Below are 12,331 nucleotides of genomic sequence, written 5' to 3'. Positions count from 1 at the left end.
ATAATCTTCTTTAGACTTTTCCATATGAATTTGATGTAACCTTGATTCAAACTAATTGAGTGTAACCACATCTCCAAAATTTTATTTCCATGTAGTACATAGCTATCCTAATGATTAACCAGGTCATTGCTACAATTTTTTAACCTAATGTAGCAAGAAAAGTAAAGCACTGATCATATTCAACGTTCCTCAAGAGTCCATGTTTTGAAATTGACCAAAATCCAACCATTACTCCTATTCTCTTCTGTACTCGGCTGTGGTCCAAAGGCTCATACCTTTTTTCAGCTAGCTTCGTTTCCATATCACCACGGTCTTTTTTTACTTTTGGCAATAAATAGTTTACAGAGGAATCTAAAAGCAGCAATAACAGTAAGTTTTCTCCTTCAAAGCAATGTCTTTCAATGAGAACCATATGTGCAAAGTGATTTTCTTTGAAAGAATTAGCTTAAGAAACCCAGGAGACATGTTTTGACATTTTTGTTCACTACTCTACTACATTTATGTATGTTCCCTAAAGGTTTTATCTACCAACTTAAGAAAAACAAGCATCCTTATCAAATGGAAAGCAAAGGAAACACTGATTTTCAAAAGGTCATGTTTTTTGGTGTTGAACTCAGCAGACTTTAGACTACCCTTGTAACATGCACATAAAACACAAAAGCATTGTTTCTCACTTAACAAAGTACAATCTGCATTGAACTAATCTGCTTGAAACATAATTATATATAAGGTTCAGGATTTTTTTTTTCAGTAACAGCAATAGATTTTAGGTGAATTTCTCTCTTCTGGCTATGCACCTTTTAAGATCAGCTTTCTCAGAGTGTGTATCAGAACAATTAGCAGTTGTTCCCAGCCAGTTACCCAATGTTCCCAGCCAGCTACCAGCTCTAAAATTTAGAGCTACAGCTCTAAAATACCAGCTCTAAAATTGGAGAAAGGTAGCCCATCTTCAAGTAACTATTTGCATGTTTCCCTGTCTTAATGCCATAACATTTATTATAGGATATTTGAAATGTTCATAGTTACATCTTTAAATAAGTTCTATCTTTTAATAGGGTAAACCCATGATAGCTTAGTCACTTTACCTTTCCTTTAATAATGTTGAATTATCAAACACCCAATTATTACATTTTTAAAGTCTGCAATACACACTGTAGTAGATAATGTTGTTTATTAGTGCACTTACATAATAAATGAAAGCATATGTATCAAACTAAACTTTCATTTAGTTGTCTACTGCTTGCATAGCATTAGAGAATGAAGTTGAGTGTTCATGAAGAAAGAAACTTATACAATATGCTCGATTCTCTTGTCATCAGCTCAAAATTGTAATCTTTTATTTAGCTTTTTAGAAAAAAGAGTTCTTGAGATGGAAGACAAGCACATGCTTCAGCTGAAGTCAATAAAAGATGAAAAAGATCAGCTTCAAGTCCTAGTAACCAGACAGAATTCTATTATAGAAGAACTAGAAAAACAGCTAGTTACAGCTACAGTAAACAACTCAGTTCTGCAAAAACAGCAACATGATCTGATGGAGACGGTTCATAGCTTGCTTACTATGATATCGACACCAAACTGTAAGTCAAAGCAGACATGCTTTTATCATTTCCGTGCTATTTCCTAATTTGTGTACACTGGTACCTACAGTCTTACAACTAGTTCTGACAAACTTCTGCTTCTCAAAAGTCTGTATTTTTTGCCTTAAATTTTGCGTCCGAATTAGTTAACCTACTTTTTAGGGGGTGGGAGAAACAGCCGCATTTATGTGATTTCTTTTCAATATTTTATTTATCTTCTCTGTTTATTTATTTTCTTAACCAATTCTCTAGTGGCTCAACAAAATACAGAGAAGCCAAGAATTATTCATCTCACATGGCATTCACATGTGTGGCAGTGTACACTTGCTTGACCATATATCTAGGTGAGACTGCATATTGTAGGTCTGCAACTTTTCTTCCTGGCTCACAGAGATTGTTTCTGCCACCTCTCATTGCTTTATAACACAGAGTTTATCAAGGAAAGGATGAATTATAGTGGTTACCAAAGGCAAAGAAATAAGCACAGGCATAGTTTTTAGCCCCCTAAACCAGAAAGCACCAGGTCTGGGCAGCAGGTACTCCCACAAGTTCTTCACCAAGGTATCCTTGTTCATCCTAAAAATCCCTCAGCCTAGCAAACCTTACAGGCAATAATCTCACCCTTAAATGCCTGACAACTCTGCAACAGATCATAGACACCAAGCATAGCTTTCAGATTTATGCAGATTCTTGTGTGCCATAAAAACCCCACACAAACCACAAACTAAAAGTTATGGCTACAGAGGATTTAAACATTCCCTGCCTTGAATTTCGTGTCTGATATGGAACTTGGACAGATTAAGAAGCTGTTCTAAAAGACTATAGAATCTGGCACAGTTGCGTGTAAAGTTCTCAGGGCTGAAAATACAGAAATATACAGAACCCCTAAAGAAAGAATTTAAAATTAAATACTGGAAAAAATATTTGAAGTTGTCATTAGAATTTAAAAGACAGTATAGGTGGTCTATGATATATTACTGTAAGGTGGATCACAGACAAGGAAAAGGGTGTTTGGAACTCCTCCTCACTTTTGGTCTTGGCCTATATGTTATTATCATAACATAGGTTGTAGGTTTTTCTAAACAAAGTAAATTCCAAGTTTTTTTGTCTTCATAACTGACGCTATTCCCTTAAATACCAAGGCTGTACATGTTCCTGTTAATGTTATCTGCTATGCTAGTGCACAAATAAGTAAACAAGTCAAAGTCATGTTGGCTACAGCACCATTAAACCCAGAGTGGAAAAAATAATGAGTGTTTGCCAAAAAGACAAAATTAGCAGGGAAAGCTTCTAAGACAGTATGCAAACAATAGAGTGTGGAAAAGCAATTAAAACACTGAATGTGTTATTTTTCTATTTAAGGCAAAGCACTTAAACAGATAAATAATGAATAAGCAAGCAAAAAAGAACATAATAAGTAACTGTAATATAAGCACATATTTATATGGAACCTAAACCTTTGTAGTAACTGACTGTGATTGTTAGATTAAATTAAAAGGGAAAATACACAGAACCAACCCCAGAAGGGTCAAATATGAAATATCAGTCAGCAGGCGAAATGCCAGGAAATTCCAACCTCCATAGTTAATAAAGAACTGAACAAAAAGATGAACCTTAGATTGTTCTGTTGAATAAGAAGGCTTAGATATATGAAAATGTATTTTTTGCACAAATGAATTCCAGAAGGTATGTATGCTTAGTGAGTTGGGCTGACCTACCAAGCTTCAGCTGGGTACATACAAAATCGTTCCTGTTCAGCAGAGGGGCAAAAAAAGGAGCTTAAAATATCTTAAGGGTAGTTCCACCAGTCTGTTGCATTATAACTCATTCACAATGTAAGAGTACTGGCCAAAAGTCATTATTAACCTAATCACTTGCTATTTAGGTATGTATATAAATAGTAGTTAATGCATGCCTAGGTTGTAATGCATGTAGGAGTCCAGCAAGGGCAATGAGTGGAAGCAGAAACTGTTCAACTGAATGAGATGCAATATCCCGAGTTTTCTCATTCAACATATTAGTAAGTGTCAGCACTTTTCAGCCTGTCAAATAACCACAGTCCTATCAGAATAATGTCTTCAAATGACGCAAAGTAATATCACACACAATAAGTACCTTGATCTGTCACTTCTTTCAGGACCAGACATATTTTTTGGAACTGCTTTAAGCCAATTACAACATAAATTGATTCTTTGTAACTTTCATTCATCTCCTCTTAATGCCTTCAATTTCTATTGTATTTTTAATAGCTAAGAGCAAATTCATAGCCAAAGAAGAGCAAATCAGCTTCAAAGACTGTGCTGAAGCTTTCAAATCTGGACTGACAACAAGTGGAATCTACACTTTAACAGTTTCAAATACTGCACAAGAGAAGAAGGTAGGATGACCATAAAGAGTTACCTAGCCATACTGCATGTTAAAGGTTATTTAATCTGGCAAATATGCTATTTTAAAGGCTAGCTATTAGTGAAGTTTACTACTTACCAAGTTTTTTTATAAGCTTTTAATCACTCCTAGATCTGAGTATCTTACAGGAAGAAAAAAGTCCTTCAGGTGAAATCTTGTCTCAGTTGAAATGAAATGAAATTTTGTTGTGTGCTTCATCATGTCAGAACTTAATTCTTTTCTCCACATAATTAAAGTAATTAAATCAATAAAATAGTGTAATTTCATTATAAAATCTGTAACTCCAACAGAGTTGCTCTGCATGATCAGCAGACTCCTGTCTCCTTTAATTTCTTAGTTCCTTCATATGCCCAAGGGGGTCTTTAGGTGGCAAAAGGAGGTAAAGTCAGGGGCATGGAAATCTCATGGATTTATACTCATGGAAGCAATCTAATAGTACTGGACTCATGTATGGGTTTCAGTTCTTGTATCACAGAGTTTTAAGGACATTTGTGTAACAAGTAGATTTCTCTATTAGACAGTGTCTAATTGTTAGACTTTTCTGGGAAATACTGCCCTGGAAAATACTACTACTGATTCATATAAAAGGTGAGTTTGCAAGGGTTCACTAGATCAGTTTAAATTCCTCTATGGATTTTTTCCCCTATGTATTCAACTGAAATGAACTTCAATGTCAATTTAAGTTGAAGCAGCATGCCATACCTCTGTAGAAAAGACCTTGAGCTAAAAAATGGCACTCATCGGATGATACATTGGATGCCTGACAGAGATGCTCCATCTATAGAAGTAAATAAAATGATAAAGCGTTGGAGAGTATAATTTAGTTGAAACAATCAGTAGGATCTGAAAGGGAAAAAAGTCCCAAGTTGATTGTGAGTATAAAGCACCAAAAACCTGGAGCAAGCATTCAGAGGAGTGGGGCTCCCATGATAAAGGCATGGCAGGCTGAGGAGGCTAAGGGACATATGAATATTAAAAATGCTTAATATATTTCTTAGAAAAATATGAAATAATTTTATTATGTTTTTATTTTCTAATTTCTACTGTAGATATTTTCTTTAGACAAAAATTGAAATATTTTACAGAATTCCTAAGGTTCTACTCTATTGCATTAGAAAAACTAACAGAGAATGTAAAAAAGCAGTGGAAAAAGAGGTGCAATGCGGAAAAGGAATTGGTAAAGCTCTGACAGAGAAAGCATTTTTTTTCCCAAGCGAAGGTTTAGAAATGAAGTTCACTGGTGACTAGACTTTGAAGTGCCAGAACTTCATTTTGCCCAAGCCAGACTGTGATCTTTACACTTACAAAGCTCTCAGCTAAAGGAAATAAGCAATTTATTTGGATAAGGTCCATAAAATACAATAGATAAAACCTATAATTTTTTGTAGATATAATCCAGAGAAATTATTTGCAATCTGCTTCTCTGGGAAAAAAAAAAGCAACAAAAAAAAACAGCTGTCTTTCCTTCAGAATAATCTAGTCTAAAACCATCAATTTCACAGGAAAATGAGTTACATAAGATGCAATGAAATGTTTTATTGTACATGAAGCTGAATGGCATTTAAATAGCATAGATATCTAGAATCACAATTTTAAAAACTAAAGGAGATGAAAGCTATTGCATCTCCAAAGTAATGAAATGAAGCAGTCTGATAGCAACTCAGGAATTACATTCCTTGGATCTCTTACTATGACTTATCGCAAGCTTTAATCTTTGGTTTTAATTTTACTGTCAAATATAGTATACAGGGCATGCATATTTTCTAAAAGCAGACACAAGTGCATGGCATATTACAGAATAAAAATTTGTCATAAACTTAAACACTTTGTATTTTCAAAAGTACAAATTTCCTAGACTATAAAACATTAAATGCCTTACATTTGAATATGGAGGCTTTAAATGCTTAAAGCAAACATCCATTTTGGTAATTTTCTAAGTTAAAAAAAAAGTAGTTACAACATAAAAATTTCACTTAGTATTAAATCAGTCATTTAATAATATTAAAGAAATAAAATCTTATTCTGTCCATTTCAGATAGAAAAAGACAGGGAAGGTTTTACTTACCGCATGACATTGAAAATAAGAGACTCAAAAGTTTTAACCTGATGCTGATTTTTTATACAAATATAAATGCATAAGAGGAGTTGTCAAGGGAAGTGAAGGTTAGGGACAATCAACATGTTACACCATTTTCAACTGTTTATGATGTGGATAGCTACTCAGACCAGGAAACAGAGTGACCTTTTTTATTTGCCAAAAGTGCTGCACTGCTGTTTATGTTTTTGTCTTTTCCTCTTGTAACACCTTCTGACCCAAGAGGCTTATAAACAACTTCTGTGTAATCTGTAACCGATCCCACATTACTAATTTGTCTCCCATCATATTCCAAACTAAGGAATTGCATATGACTACTGAGAGGAAAACAATTATTTAATTCCATTAATATTTTAAAACTTCCCTGTTCTGCAACCAGACAAAAGATAATTCCTTTTAAAAACACTGAGGAAAACAGCAAAAGACTGCTGACACGAGGAAAAAGGGCAGAGGCAAAACTATGAAAAGGCAATAGTTTTATGCTTACAGCAACCTCATGAACCAATTAGACTGTAGTTCTTATCTAGTCACATCTTTAGGAGATAGAGATAGCAGAATACAAAAATCATTGGACATAATGACTCCAAAGTGTTCGGACAACAGCTGAAAGTGTTGCAAAGGGTCACTGCAAAGATGTGGAAATTGCACTTGCTTTGCTATAAAAACTGCTCTGGCTCTTCATCCTGATAACTCAGCCTGAGCCTTACCATTCCCAAAGTAGGTCTGAAAACACTTATACCCCAAATGCCCTCTTACAGTGCTACAGCTGCTAGAATTGTAAGTACTGAAGCACTTCACAAGATACATAAAATACTCCCTGTTCCAATTTTTTGTAACTTGAGAGGCTAATCTCTTTATTCTTTTTGGCATCTGTTTGAAGACTTCTGCTGCCTGCCTAATCTTGGTATCTATTTTTATTAGTTTTATGAAATGTTACATATCTTTCTTTTGAATATAAAACCTAGAATAGGTTGAAAGGTCAGAAGAGTTCTCTTCTAGTAGTGGTGTTAAAAGAAAGACTTAGACTTGATTGACGTGAATTTTTTTGGTGTGGAAAAATTATACTCCCAAATTTATGTAAACTTCTAAAAATTGTTACTGATAAGAAAAATCTACATGAGGTTTTTATGGTCATCTCTTCAATTTCTCATTATGTTTTTCAGTTCCTAGTGAGTTGCTTTGGGAACTAATTTGCAGTACCCCAGCATTTATCTCAAAGAATCTAAAGTGTCTATTAAAGCTAGTTGTCCTACCACTCACTTAAAAAGTGGATACTATCTGTAACAGAAATATATTATGATAGACATTCACAGTCATTCACTATTTATGTTTTAATCTCATTAGAACAAAATAAAGTGCTATTTAAAGGTATTTATTTTTTCAAAGTATGAATTCCAACTAAATTGAAGTTCGGTCAACAGGCATAAAGGAAGTTACACATAACATTCAGAAACATCAATTAACAACTACAATAGCAATATCAGACTGAACCCACAGCTCAAATAAATTAATACATGGCCTCCCACTGCACATAGTTAGAAACCACATATTTCAGAGAAAGGTGAAACAGTTCTATTGTCCATCTGGCTGCTTATACTGTTCTTTTAAGTGGGGTGAAGCTTCAGAGTCAACAACTCTATCTACAACCAGTGATATTTGATCATTGTTAAATCAGCTTTTTAACTTGTATTGATGCTTAAAATAAGTATTTGCATCTGCTTTGGCCCATTCTTAGTATCCCTCTTCATAGCCCTCTGCAGAAATTAGTTTTCACATATACATTACACATCATGAGTTAGCCTTCTATAACAGATTTATCTTCTCTTACAGTACCTTATCTTCAGCCTTTCCTTTGAAGGGAATTTTTATTTTAACTAAATTAATTTATCAGCACATTTTTATCATCACATTTTTACCAGTCATTAAATACAGATGTTAGTAAAGCCAAACAAAAAACAGACTTTGAGGTGTAAGGAATTGCATGCATCAGTACAAATTGAGGTTTCAATTAAATTCCATTCACAATACATACTTTAAAAGATATCCAATTTTTATCCAACTTATCCTACTTTTTTCCTTATTTTATCTTCCCTAAAAATCTCCAATTGAATGTCTTGTGATTTTCTGATGTTGAGCAGAGTCTACTGCAAGCCTAAAGCACAATATCTGCTTTGGATTTCCAATGTGCAACAGCCTGTTGAAACACTAATATATTTGATATTTCAGCTGTTACAATTTTTTTCCTTTCAAAGGTCTGATGCCTTTCAACAGTATATATGACACTGCTTGAACTGTAAATATTCTGATCTATATAAATATATAGATGTGAGTGTATAACATACATACAATATACATATCCTATAAGAGTGAATGAAATTGAAAACTTAGTAAGCAGCACACTTTACTTCCCCAAATGACACACACAACCCTACCACAGCACAGAAGGAAACTGGCTTCACTGCAGTCATACTTTTTCAATGAATTTCCAGGATATCTAACAGTTCAAAGAGGTCAAATCTCCTAACTGCTAACACTGATAAGACAGTCTCCTATAGAAGAGGATGAAAAAGACATTAGAGCTTTAGTGCCACCCAGTCATGATTTGGGGCAATTATAGGCATATTGTGATAACCAGCAGTTAGGCAAGAAGTAAGACTACTGAGGGAACTGTTAAACAATGAAGGAAACATCTAAATTAATAATGAAATACTTGCCTAGTTTCTTTTAAAAGTATTTATTTAATTACAGATGAAATATCAAAGTGGGAGAAGTCAGGTCTTGCCTGTACTACTATAAATGGGAAGACACAACTTCACGTACTGGATGAAAGCTCTAGCATACAGATAAGAAGTTAATGTAATTCAATACTCAAACTAGAATTCAAAAATTTTCAAAGATGTGAAGTGATTCTGGAGAAGGCTCTGAACTTCAGTATCTTGGCAGAAAGTGGTAAAAAAAAAATTAAACTTCCAAATGAGAAAACATTAACTGAGAACTCTCCAAACAGGAATTCTTGTACAAGAAATTCAATATATTTCTTAAAGATAGTATTAGTACTAACATGCAATTTAAAGAGATACTGACTTCAGTTTGACTTTCATTGTACTGTCTTACACCAGCTTAGCTCCACTGACTTCACACATCTAGTTTTAAGTTCTGTTAGTTTTGGAAAAGCAAAATTAGATGCAACAATTTGAAATCCTTTCTCAGGAAAAATTGTACTAGATACTCTCACATTCACAAAATTTTATTATTAATTTATCCCCTACTTCTCCCACTCCAAAATTCCAATTAATTTTCAAAATACTTTTTTCCCATCAGCATCTCTGCAGGGATGCACTTATTGGGTATTTGAAAACTGAGTTCAGTGAACTGCTTATTACATGTCAGTCTTTTCAAATTTTTAGCAAAAATTCAAAGGTGATTTATGAATATTTGGGAATATTTTATAGTTGTTACTTTTTGTTCAAGCATAGATGTTCATTGTAGTCTGTATAATAACATGGCTTTAAGATACAACTTTCAGATAATACACTTAGATTTAACTTTGTGGTCAGACTATTTGCAAAGGCACTGAACAACTGTGATAATAAAAATATATTTCAGTTTGTTCATGGCCTGAACTTAGCAGTATGTTCATGGCCTGAACTGTGCTCTGAGAAGTCATGGGAAAATTGAATGGATCTCTCACAAAAAAGATGGAGAAATGAAAGGTGCCATTTGTTAAGGTATTCTGTTAAGTGTGATATATACTGAGGAATCCCATTTATTTGTGGACGACCACAACTGATTTGTATGAAAGCTGTGAAAACTTGCATTTTTAGGTTAACTCATATTTTGCACATGACTTGCCACTATATAGAATGATGCAAATGAGATGATTTCTGGTTTTGTTTTGCTGTGACTGCATGCACTTAGTTATATGCTTACTTTGGTAGGCCTACTGTGACATGGAAACTGGTGGAGGAGGTTGGACAGTTATTCAGAAACGAGAAGATGGCAGTGTGGACTTCCACCGGACATGGAAGGAGTATAAGATGGTAAACAGTGTTCTCTGAAGCCTTAATATCAGCTGTTATTATTATCTGAAATCTAATATGCTAAATTTATATTAATAGCATCCCTAGAATGTAAGCAACCTTAAAAAGTTCTCTTTGTCCTCAGATGCTCATTTTGAAAATGTCAGAATAGTGTAAGTTGTTTGCCTAAGCAGACTTGCAAGTGTGATGTTTGTTTTTAAAGAGAAACCTTACTTTTTTTTAATCAACTGTTCCATTGTATGTCTACATTTTTCGAGTTGTTTATATTTGTGTTTCTAGTGGCAACAGTAGGAACTGCTCCAAATCTACTAAGTAATATTGATTCAGTATTTCAGATTCTTGAGTTTGCCTTTGCTGAAATCAACTTTTTGAAACATTACAGATCAATAATCCCCGTGGACACAGTAAAATTCTTAGTTGACAGGCTGAAAAATTCTAAACTTAAAAATTGATAAAGCGATCTTTTCAAACTGAAATGAAAAAAACCCATCCAAACAAAACTATTTAAATATACAACTTGAATTACAGGGATTTGGTGATCCTGCTGGGGAGTACTGGCTGGGAAATGAATTTGTTTCTCAACTGACTAATCAGAAGCGTTATGTTCTTAAAATACAACTGAAAGACTGGGAAGGAAATGAGGCATATTCATTGTATGACCACTTCTCTCTAGCAAGTGAAGAACAAAAATACAGGTAAGCAGAAAAATCAGATCTAATTAAAAAAATGTTCTGATAGTAATCTTTCTAAACTGTGTAGATGCATGGCCTTATTTCATACAAATCATGACTATTTTCCAGCTCACTCAGAAAGTAATGTTTTCTTCATTTTTCATCTCTTGCCTAAAGAAATAATTTATTTTTCCAGAGGAGAAAATGTGTATTTTGCTAGTGCATCCTGAGTGAGTATAACACACAAAAGACAAAGATGAGGAGATAGTATGGAACAATACAGGATACATGTGCCAGTATAGTGGGTGACAGTGCACAGTCATTAGGATACTAGGAATCTGTCTGCAGTTGCTATCAAGTCCTGATTCCCTGAACTAAATACATTTCTGGAAGGTGGATCACTAAGATGAATTATACTGCAAGGATTTTCCTCGTCAGTGGCTTCTAGGAACTGTTCTGTTGTCATAAAGAGCGCACTGAAGTGAGGTGGCCTTATCCTTCCTTGAGCCACTGGCTAAAATTCTCAATAACTCTCCTACCTGTGAAAATGGAGCAAATGTACATTTCACTCATCACCAACTTGTCAATTTAAAGACCAAATTTTAATGGACCTCTTATTTATGCTCTAATCCTGTAAAATGTAAAGGTTCACATAAAGAAAAAAATTAAAAATAAATATTTGAGATAAATATTATCATAGTGTTATGTACTTTAAATAGTATCATAGTAACACACATTTTGAAACAGTACTAGCCACAGCAGAAATATATGGGCATTTCATAGTTCATTCACCAGGCTCTCTGTAAATGCAATAAATAGTTTGATTTATTATAGAAGAAACTAAACCCTTCACAGTATAACAGATGCTTTCCTACTACATGGTCCCTGAAACGTTTCTTTGTAAGAATCTTGCAGATTCATGGAGTTTTGGGTGACTGGACATAAAAATTGTCTACATTTAGATGATTTCCTCCAAGATCTCTAGCAACTATTTGTTGTAAATAAAGTCAACCTGACACCTGAGATACCTGATGTTGTTATTTCAATACAGGTCTTATATGTAAACAAAGCAATTCAAAACTATCAGCATCTGCCCCCCACAAAATGTTAGATCTTAATGCCTTGGTAGTATTTAGTTGTCTCAACTCCAAAGTAAATATTTTTTCATCTGGAAACAGTCAGAATCTACAGCAGAGATTGTTTTAAAGTAATGCTTTAAAATACTTAGAAAGGCAACTTTTGTCAAAAGGGGTGATTACCCTTGTCCATTTACAGTATTAAAAGATAATTACTGAAAAGCAAGATGGTTAAAACAATTTTATTACAATATGCAACAAATCAAGGAATTCATCATAAAATTGAGTGTTTCAAAGAATGTATTTAACATTATGAAAAAGAAAAAAATGCAAAGAAAGTATTCAGTTAAGAACATCTTCCGTGCCCCATTCCTGGCAATGTTCAAGGCCAGGCTGAATGGGGCTTTGAGCAACCTGATCCAGTGGAAGGTGTCCCTGCCCATGGCAAAGGGGTTGGATCTAGATA

At 34.1% G+C, this 12,331-nt stretch overlaps 2 protein-coding genes across 5 annotated transcripts in view; one reads left to right on the top strand and one right to left on the bottom strand.

Annotated features, from left to right (window-relative positions):
• MCPH1 (microcephalin 1) overlaps positions 1 to 12,331 on the bottom strand; it is a 120,037-nt gene that overhangs the window by 59,802 nt on the left and 47,904 nt on the right. The gene's annotated exons all lie outside the window — the stretch shown is intronic.
• The window catches only part of ANGPT2 (angiopoietin 2), a 40,598-nt gene that overhangs the window by 24,811 nt on the left and 3,456 nt on the right, over positions 1 to 12,331 (top strand). For both annotated transcript variants that reach the window (XM_059468146.1, XM_059468145.1), the window contains 4 exons: positions 1,345 to 1,577; positions 3,827 to 3,954; positions 10,017 to 10,118; positions 10,647 to 10,813. In XM_059468146.1, the coding sequence (XP_059324129.1) occupies positions 1,345 to 1,577; positions 3,827 to 3,954; positions 10,017 to 10,118; positions 10,647 to 10,813 (630 nt within the window). The remainder of the gene's footprint in view (positions 1 to 1,344; positions 1,578 to 3,826; positions 3,955 to 10,016; positions 10,119 to 10,646; positions 10,814 to 12,331) is intronic.

This window comes from Ammospiza nelsoni, chromosome 3 (assembly GCF_027579445.1).
Source record: "Ammospiza nelsoni isolate bAmmNel1 chromosome 3, bAmmNel1.pri, whole genome shotgun sequence".
Classification (NCBI taxonomy): domain Eukaryota; kingdom Metazoa; phylum Chordata; class Aves; order Passeriformes; family Passerellidae; genus Ammospiza; species Ammospiza nelsoni.
Note: the sequence above shows the minus strand (reverse complement) of the source record. Positions and strands in the feature narration are given on the sequence as shown.